Genomic DNA, 9,528 nt, shown 5'->3' on the forward strand with positions numbered 1-9,528 from the left:
CAGAGCGAGTCGCCACCCATATGGTGGCTTTTGTTGAAGAAGCAGACGGACCTTCTGGGGAGCTGGAGCAATCAAGCGTTAGGAGGGGAGGAACAAGTCAGCCAGGATTATCTCTTTGATCATTCAACGGTTTCTGTAGCAGCAGCAGCAGGAGCAGCAGCAGCAGCGAGGTTGGGGGCCAGCCCATCATCAAGTTGCTGCCGACTCCCCGCCCTGAAGGTGTGAAAGGTGCCCCCCATTCCTTCCGTCACACAGCGGAAAGAACGGCAACGAGAGCACAAAGTTTGGGCTTTTCAAAAAACAGGACGGGCGTCCACGTCGCATGACACAATCTGCTCATCAACTAATTGGAGAAAGATTTAAAAGCCGTCGGAGAATGTGAAGAAGACCCAAATAGAGCAAATCTCATCAATCTCTTCTCTTGTTCCAAACAGATTTATGGCCCCATTTTGATGTGCAGTCAAACTGTAGACATGGATGGAATTTTCTTTGTTTTGCTCGACTTTCAACAGGTATAATTGGGCGCAATAAGAATGATCATCATAGCGCTTTTCAAGGACCATGAAGATCACACCAAGAAGATCACAGGGAGCTGTGGAAATCAAAGCATCTAAGGAGGGGCATCGGGTGGAATGTTGCATGTGCTTAGTCCAGAGCCATCAACACTGCAGGACATGGTGGAACATGTGATGGGGATCATCACCTTGGACAACCAGCCCAGCGCACCCACCCTGCTCACTCTGACCTTTTCACCCAGATCACCCACACTTTCTCTTTGCAAAATTTTGTTTTTCTCCCCATCACGGCCGTGAGCCGCAACAGATCCGTGATGCAAACAGAGCCGAGCAGAGCCTGGGCTTCATGTCACGAGCTGAAGAATTTCACCTCCGTTTCAAAATGTTAGGCTGAACAGAGAAATCATGAGATAGCAACAGCAATTTTCTCTGAAGTAAGGGAAGAATGCTGATACAAGACTAATCATGATCACAGCTTCTGGAGGATCCCCAAAATTGAATAAAACACAATTGATTGTATCTTACCATGTATTGAGAAAAAGAAATGGAGTACAACTGTGAACCAGATGTGGAGCACAGCTTTGCACTGGTCAGTACACCTCAGAATGCTCTCGGGGCTGCCAAGGGTGTCACAATGGAGGTGGACTTCTCGTTTTCTGATGTGAACTAAATGGTTTTCTCGAAATGGGGGAAAAAAGACTATCTTTTAGTTTTATTCACTCATTCATTCTAATGAACTGGCTTGCAAGCCACTCGGATCACAGACGTACAGGCAGGCATGCAAGGAGTGGAAAAAGCCGGCGGGCAAACAAATCCACAGCGCTTCAGCTGGGGGATGGGATGGGACGGGATCTGGATGGTGCCTTAACTTGTGACTATAATATGGTAGCTAGGATAAATCTGCCAACGAGTAAGATGAAAAAAGAAGAAGGGAATCAAACAAATTCATCAAAAAACGGTAACATGGGGAGAATGCGTAGCTTCCAAGCAAATATTTTCCCATAAATGCCATCACAGGATTTGTTGGAACTAGACTTCCAGCCAATCTTGAGGCACAACAGCCGTGCCGTGCAATCAGGCAGCTAACCTTTGGTCAAAACCTAAACTGCATGTGAAGCAGTCATGGAACATGAAGAGAAAGGAGGGGAGGAGACAGAGACAAGACAGAGGAATGGAACGAGAGCAGTGGCGACTTGGGCGAAATTTAGGATTTATGTACGCTGTGCTCTGTCAGCCAGGAGTTTGACCCGTGCACAAGGCCAAGGGCTAGTCCCGTTCCTGATCACTTTTGAACATGAAAGAAACATGTCACGTTGGAGGTTGCTTGCAGCTGCTCAAGCGAATAAGCACATGACAGGAGGCTACTACGAAATGGCAAGCCGAACACGCGTGCATGCGCGCACGCACGCAGGCACGCAGGCACGCAGGCACGCAGGCAGGCAGGCACGCACGCACGCACGCACGCACGCACGCACGCACGCAGGCACGCACGCAGGCACGCACGCACGCACGCACGCACGCACACATTTTTTTCCGGCGCCTTTGGCTTCTGCATTTTTTTGGGTTGTTTGACTAAACAGACATCTAGTGGTCAAAAGGAGTAGGTGCGTGCGCCGAGAAAAAGAAAGCAATAAAAGAAATGGAGGGGCGGGGCCTTGACGAGAGTCCCGGTTCAAGATGGCGGCCACTCCACATGTCGCAGAATTTATACGCTTGACGACGGTTTGTGATCGCGACAAATATTTACGACAAACTACTTTACGACTGTATTGGAGGCTGGTTCAAAATGGAGTAGGTAAGCTTTGCTGAATCGTAAACGATCGGACGTGGTTTTGTGTGACAATTTAGCTCCAACGATCCATGTGCACCAGTCAACGCATATAATGGCTGAAGAAAAGAAGAGCGGCTCTTTAGGCTTCTTTTCAAGTTACGATGATTTGAGCGACACCAGCGACTCGGACGAGGAGAGCGGCCACCGCCGGAGGGATCCGAGCCCGAAAGCAGAGACAGAAGCAAAGGGAAGTGAACCGATCTCTTCCCAGCAAGAAAGCAAACGAGAAACCGGCGAAAAGCGGTTGCCGAAGCCCGACGAGCTCTTTAACTCGGTGTCCAAACCAGCGTTTCTCTACAATCCTCTGAACAAGGAGATTGACTGGGATAACTTGGCGGTTAAAGCTCCAGAAGAGGTAAGTCACTTGCATGCACTGCGAGTTCCGCTGATGTTTTCCTTGCTAAGTCAGTCATCAATCAGGAGACATTGCTCCAGCTTTCATTCTGCTTCCCTCTGCTCTTTTCAGGCTCCCAGGGAATTTAAGCCCTGGATGACAAATGCTGTACCCCCACCCCAAAGCTATGTAGCAGCAGCAGCAGCAGAGCCAGAGAAGAAAAAGAAGAAGGGACCTCCCCCAGGCATGGACATGGCTATAAAGTGGTCCAATGTGTATGAGGACAATGGGGAAGATGCACCAAAGGCTCAAACAGATAAAGCCCAGTTTCTTCCTCCGGAAGAGCAACATGTCGAATCAGGTATGTACCTACGGTGGTATCCATCCATCCATCCATCCATCCATCCATCCATCCATCCATCCATCCATCCATCCATCCATCCATCCATCCATCCATCCATCCATCCATCCATCCATCCATCAAAGAAGATGCTATCTACATATATGCTAAATTACCTTGAGGTCTGCAACTTTATTGACCTACGCTGGAAAGTGGAGTCAATCTTTTCAGCCTCGACACAGAATTTGCTTTATTCAGTCATGTCAAGAAACACATTTTTGTGTGTCTAGAACAGCCCCGTGCCAATTTAAACCCAATTGATTAGGATTACTAGTCGTACTGTGGTAGGTCTCAAAGGGTGCCACACACTCGGGAGAACTTTTTGGACACTCAGACTTTTGATGAAAAAGGCTGCCTGTCCCGTGAGTCGGTGGGAAGAATACTTCAAACACCTTCTCAATTCCACCGACGTGTCTTGGTTTCACCAGACTCTGAGGTGGGCTCTCCTATGGCTAGTCACCGAGGTAGTGAAGTAGCTCCTCGGTGGCACGGCCCCGCCCCGCCCCGCCCGCGGTGGATGAGATCTGCCCGGAGTTGGTGTAAATTTCAAAGTGTGACAAGTGACCTCTTGAACTCAATCATTTCTGTTGACTCTCTTAAAAATGTCACTCTTCCGTCCCCCTCTTACCTGCCGATCAGATGAGGAGTCCAAGACGTCACAATCAGCCAAGAAACGTCGGGTGGAGACTTTCCAGCAAAAGGAGAAGAGGAAGAGAGACATGGGACAAGCCACTTCTGACAAGAGTTTTGTTGAAGAGGAAAAAAGAATCCTCAGACAAAAGATTGAGTGAAATCAAAAGTTGCTCCAAAATACAAGTAGCAATTTTGCCCGTTTACTTTTCACATGCGTACGTGTCGTCACTAAATCTCATTGAAAGCAAGTTAAATGTAAAGCTTTTGAGTAAAACTGGACAAGTGTCTGTTCAGTGATGTATTTTAATGTGTCTTTAGATTAGCTTTAGAGACGCCTTTCCGTCCGTCCTACATGCTCAAAGGCAAAAAGATGGCAGACATGCATTGCCAAGATGTTTTTTGGTGTGTGTTGGGTGGTGTTCTCAATTTTGAATAGGTTCAAACAATATCAACACGTCTTGCTCTTATGTGGAATGCATGGGTGTACGGAAAGAGGTTGAAAAATGTCTCCATTCCAAAAGGAAATAGGCCATTTGAAAAACTGGAGGAGCCTGTGCTGCATTCAATACAGACTGGATTGAGGAAATAACGGTGTTTGCGGCGCAGCACGGCGCGGCGCGGCACGCCGCGGTGCTCCTTTTTAACTTGTGTCTTTAAATGTTGAGGATTTGTTTCCAAAAAAGCCAAGGTGTTTGCCACTAGTGATAACTAGTAAGTGCTTGCTCATGCGGCTATGATGCCATGAGGTGCATACTGCCTCCATGTCATTTAAAAATTCCTCTGTAATCCCATAAGGATTGGCAAATAGCCCTCCATCTTGCAATATTCATTTGTAGTAGTCCTTTTTGCCATCCTTTGTTCAAATGGCCACTGGTTGTAGTGCAAACGGTCTGTCAAAAGAGCTGCGTTTCACTGCTTTTTGCACCAGATGGCGCCATGACACCATCAAGCCACTGCTTTGTACTTTGTCACAAGTATTTACCAAGTAGCTGGTGATTTTTTTAGATAGGAGTGTAAACAGTCCCATCATTGTTGTGGTGTGAAGATTTGTCCAAATATAAGTACGTCAAGAGACCACCGTGGCTTGGGAGATTCTTGAACACAACATAACACTCCACTTGGAATATAGTGGTCCACATAAAATGAGAATTTTCCAAATGATCAACGTGAAGCAACACACTGGGCAAATGGACGTTAGGAGGGAGCCCACGTACAGTACCTAGCGCTGACTCGTGCTACCCGCAGCCCACTTTGACAATGTTTAGAGCAAACACTTGCAATAGCACAATGTCTTGTGCTTTGTCCAAACATTTGCCGCTTTCTTGTCTTGTGTCTTTGTGGGTCTCAGCGTCGTGCCCTGATCCAGCTTTTCTGGCATCCCATATCGTCAGGTCATTCATGTCCGAGTCAAATCTGACAAATGCTGCTATTGTTTCGCTGTCGGTCAGCATCATGACTTTTGTCCAAAGCACAGGAGCTTGTGCTTTTCTGCAGAAAATGCTGTGTGCGGTCGGTCTGATCTTACATTGGACATCAAATGAAAGCAGGAATGGTGTGGTTCAGATGACTGACGGCAGCAGAATATTTCCAAAGTTGAGCTAACCTTTTTCCACATATCAATGCTGCGGTCAGACTTGGGATTTAAGCTTCAAAACAGACGACTCCATCCGTCCGTCCATTCATTCCAACAAGCAAAGTGAGCTTATTTGCTGTCTCTTTAAAAATGCCCTCAAAGCTGTAGTTAATAAATAACCTCAGTTTGCCTTGGCTATGCTGACTCTTCCTGGGTAGTAGCAGTAGTTTGCATATTGTACTCATCCATGGAGCCCACACACAAAATACAGTATTTCATTTTCCTCAAGATTAACTCCACGTCATCATATATCCTGCTCATCTTTTTCATGATCATTTTTCCGTTTTCATTGCTCAATTCAAATCTCGCAAGCACTTTGAACTTTTTGTCAGTACTATTGTATTCAAAGCACCACAGCCAAATGACACTCAAAGTGAATCATACTTTTTTTGTGTGTAAAATAGGAATAACTCGGAATAATGGGATTGTCCGTGATTGTCCAAGCTGCAGGCTCCTGGACGGGGCTTCTCTGACAGCCATCATCGGACCTAATTTATACCCTGAGAAAGGCTTATGTCTGTCACGTCTCGTACCCAGCCGTTCCTCCATGTTGTCTGTTGTCATGGTTTTGCCCGTGTGCTCGCCCCTCCCCTCCTGTGTGCCCCTGATTAGTTTGATTATGCTCACCTGCCTCTTGTTACCTGTCATGTATATAAGTCCTGTCTGCCCCCCATGCCCCGTCGGATCATTGTCTTTCTGTTGCTGTTGTCTTAATGTCTTCACATCTTTTGTCTCACGTCCCTGTCGGTCAGTCATCTTGTTGGTTTTGGTTAGGAAGTCATGTTAGTTTAAGTCTTGTCAGTTTTGCCGAGTCTGTTTTTGAGTTCCTCAAATAAACCCTGGTCCAAGCTGCACTTGGTCGCCCTGCTCCATTCCTAATCCTGACAGAATGATCCGAACCACTTCAGCGACCAGCACATGGACCAACCTCCTCCACCAGCTCCCGTCAGCGACGCCCGATCCACGTCCGTCATCCGAGCTTGTTCCAGTGCGATCGGCTCTGCTGTCGCCGTCGGACTTCACTCCAGCGACACCAGATCCGCGGCCGCCATCGGAGTTCCTTCCGGCCGCCATCGGGCATCGGCACCACGGGATCCGCTCTACGGCCGCTGTCGGACCTCGTTCTAGCGACGCCGGAGCCGCGGCCGTCGCCGGAGCTCCTGCTAGCGGCGCTAGACCCGTAGCCGCCATCGGGCCCCACCGCGGCTGTCGCTGGACCTGCGTCCGTCACCGGACTTTGAGCCAGCTGCGCCGGACCTGCGATCGTCCCTGGCCCCACTCCCACAGCTGGGGCGCGTGATGGCTCTTACCGCTGCGCACAGCCTCGCCTTCCGAATGCCGATGATTGCGGTATGGACTTCCAGAGTTGCCGCCGATTGCGGTTCATGTCCCCGAGTTGCCGCCGATTGCGGTTCATGTCCCCGAGTTGCCGCCGATTGCGGTTCATGTCCCCGAGTTGCCGCCGATTGCGGTTCATGTCCCCGAGTTTGCCGCCGATTGCGGTTCAGGTCGCCAGTGTGTGCCGCGATTGTGGCCCTGGCTCCCTGAACGCCGCCGGTTGCAGTTCATGTCCCCGAGTTTGCCGCTGATTGCGGTTCATGTCCCCGAGTTGCCGCCGATTGCGGTTCAGGTCGCCAGTGTGTGCCGCGATTGTGGCCCTGGCTCCCTGAACGCCGCCGGTTGCAGTTCATGTCCCCGAGTTTGCCGCTGATTGCGGTTCATGTCTCCGAGTTTGCCGCTGATTGCGGTTCAGGTTCCCAGTGTGTGCCGCGATTGTGGCCCTGGCTCCCTGAACGCCCCCGATTGCGGTCCATGTCCCCGAGTTTGCCGCTGATTGCGGTTCAGGTCCCCAGTGTGTGCCGCGATTGTGGCCCTGGCTCCCTGAACGCCGCCGATTGCGGTTCATGTCCCAGAGTTTGCCGCTGATTGCGGTTCATGTCCCAGAGTTTGCCGCTGATTGCGGTTCATGTCCCCGAGTTTGCCGCTGATTGCGGTTCATGTCCCCGAGTTTGCCGCTGATTGCGGTTCATGTCCCCGAGTTTGCCGCTGATTGCGGTTCATGTCCCCGAGTTTGCCGCTGATTGCGGTTCAGGTCCCCGAGTTTGCCGCTGATTGCGGTTCAGGTCCCCGAGTTTGCCGCTGATTGCGGTTCAGGTCCCCGAGTTTGCCGCCGATTGCGGTTCAGGTCCCCGAGTTTGCCGCCGATTGCGGTTCAGGTCCCCGAGTTTGCCGCCGATTGCGGTTCAGGTCTCCGAGTTTGCCGCCGATTGCGGTTCAGGTCTCCGAGTTTGCCGCCGATTGCGGTTCAGGTCCCCGAGTTTGCCGCCGCGATTGTGGCCCTGGCTCCCTGAACGCCGCTGATTGCGGTTCATGTCCCCGAGTTTGCCGCTGATTGCGGTTCAGGTTCCCAGTGTGTGCCGCGAGTGTGGCCCTGGCTCCCTGAACGCCGCCGGTTGCAGTTCATGTCCCCGGGTAGCTGCCGATTGCGGTTCTGACTGGCCGTTGAGGCCAATTGGACTGGTGCGCTTCCCCCCCCCCCCCCCCCCCCGTTTGCTACGTGGGGGTTTCGGTTTTTTTTTTGGGACGTCGGGGGCCGTCCCCTTGGAGGGGGATACTGTCACGTCTCGTACCCAGCCGTTCCTCCATGTTGTCTGTTATGGTTTCGCCCGTGTGCTCGCCCCTCCCCTCCTGTGTGCCCCTGATTAGTTTGATTATGCTCACCTGCCTCTTGTTACCTGTCATGTATATAAGTCCTGTCTGCCCCCCATGCCCCGTTGGATCATTGTCTTTCTGTCTTTATGTTGCTGTTGTCTTGTTGTCGTAATGTCTTCACATCTTTTGTCTCACGTCCCTGTCGGTCAGTCATCTTGTTGGTTTTGGTTAGGAAGTCATGTTAGTTTAAGTCATGTCAGTTTTGCCGAGTCTGTTTTTGAGTTCCTCAAATAAACCCTGGTCCAAGCTGCACTTGATCGCCCTGCTCCATTCCTAATCCTGACAATGTCCAGCACATAAATTTTGTTGCGGTGCACACTCGGGAAAGCCCATAAAGCAGCCAGGACACACAGAGTGGGAACAATGGCCAGCCATCACCAGCTAGGGGAGGGGGGGGGCGGCTAGGGAGACCCAACAGCTGCCAAGCTCCAACATGCAGTCAGGTGCACGCAGGCACGCTTTCTACGTCCTTCTGCTCTCATGCAGTTTTCTTTCTCTGTGTCCAAGCCTTGAAAAAAGGGGGGCGACTAAGCAGATGTTCTGCCATTGCCTTCACAAAGGGTGCAAGTGACTGGTAGCCGGGGGGGGGTATAGAAAAGACTTCCTCTTTTTTTCAAGCACTGTATTTACAGCAGCATCAAGCGCACAATGTGTGTTTTTTAATCATCGTTTCACCTCGCAAGCAAAACAGAGAAAGTAGGCTATTCCAGGCATGCAAAGATTTCCAGCATTAAATAAGTGTTATTTCTCAGTCCACACCCTGCCGTGAATATATCCTGGAGTGCGGTGCGGTGCAGTGGAGTCCAAAGGTTTGTGAAACGTGGACTCTTTCCCCGCTCCTCCTCCTCCTCCTCTCTGGCTCCTTTTTTTTTCTTCTTCTTCACAAAACACACTGTGCAGCCTGCAGGTTTTGACCTGAAAATAAGTGCCCAGACAGGGTCTAGTCAGGCAGGCAGACAGAGCCAGTGAGGCGTCAGGGCCTCCGTGGCTCCTGCAGTGTAATAACAGATGCTTATCGTGTTTTACTGTGGCTAGTGATGCTTGCTTGTTGGGTTAGGGGGCAGTGGGGAGTTCAGGACGGGACATAGGAGCCCTGTCCATGCATAGCTTTGGCCATAAATGCCCTCGAAGGTTGGAGCAAATGTGTTTTAACAACAGGTCCACTGAGCGAGCGCACAAGCAGCTTTTCAGCAGCTTGTCCTTTTGCACATTCCAGGTAAAGGCAACAGCAAACAAATGGCGCCTTAAGGTTCAAGTGAAGAATGTTTCATTCCGCTCGCCTCTCCGCTGGCAGCCTGGACAAGGGTTAGCCAGCCGCAAGGTCAAACGAGAGGGGATAAGTGCCACTTTAAACATGGGTCCCGATCTATCTAGCAAGTGTGATGTTGAGCCCGCTTTTGTGCAATCATGAAGATGGAAACCACTCAACTATAGGAGATGGAAAGTTAGGCAATGACAAATACGCCACTA

General features: G+C 50.4%; 1 protein-coding gene across 2 annotated transcripts; it reads left to right on the forward strand.

Moving 5' to 3' along the window:
- Positions 1-2,170: 2,170 nt before the first annotated feature.
- On the forward strand, positions 2,171-4,528 carry c13h1orf52 (chromosome 13 C1orf52 homolog). Of its 2 annotated transcripts, none has more exons than XM_085928789.1 (4): positions 2,171-2,310; positions 2,387-2,701; positions 2,813-3,041; positions 3,720-4,528. In XM_085928789.1, the coding sequence occupies exons 2-4, from the start codon at positions 2,399-2,401 to the stop codon at positions 3,869-3,871; spliced, it is 684 nt and encodes a 227-aa protein (XP_085784915.1). In that variant the 5' UTR covers positions 2,171-2,310; positions 2,387-2,398; the 3' UTR covers positions 3,872-4,528. The 2 variants fall into 2 exon arrangements, with proteins under 2 accessions (XP_085784915.1, XP_085784914.1); XM_085928788.1 differs by having other exon boundaries at positions 2,174-2,306.
- The last annotated feature ends 5,000 nt before the right edge of the window (positions 4,529-9,528 follow it).

This window comes from Syngnathus leptorhynchus, chromosome 13 (genome assembly GCF_054491065.1).
Source record: "Syngnathus leptorhynchus isolate UIUO chromosome 13, UIUO_Slep, whole genome shotgun sequence".
Taxonomy (NCBI): Eukaryota; Metazoa; Chordata; class Actinopteri; order Syngnathiformes; family Syngnathidae; genus Syngnathus; species Syngnathus leptorhynchus.

What these genes read in the sequence shown, in the direction of transcription:
- c13h1orf52 (XM_085928788.1), top strand. Translation starts at nt 2,193, where the DNA reads ATGGCGGCCACTCCACATGTCGCAGAATTTATACGCTTGACGACGGTT. An exon ending in GGAGGCTGGTTCAAAATGGA is followed by an intron (nt 2,307 to 2,386) that starts GTAGGTAAGCTT and finishes CATGTGCACCAG; the next exon opens with TCAACGCATATAATGGCTGA. An exon ending in CGGTTAAAGCTCCAGAAGAG is followed by an intron (nt 2,702 to 2,812) that starts GTAAGTCACTTG and finishes TGCTCTTTTCAG; the next exon opens with GCTCCCAGGGAATTTAAGCC.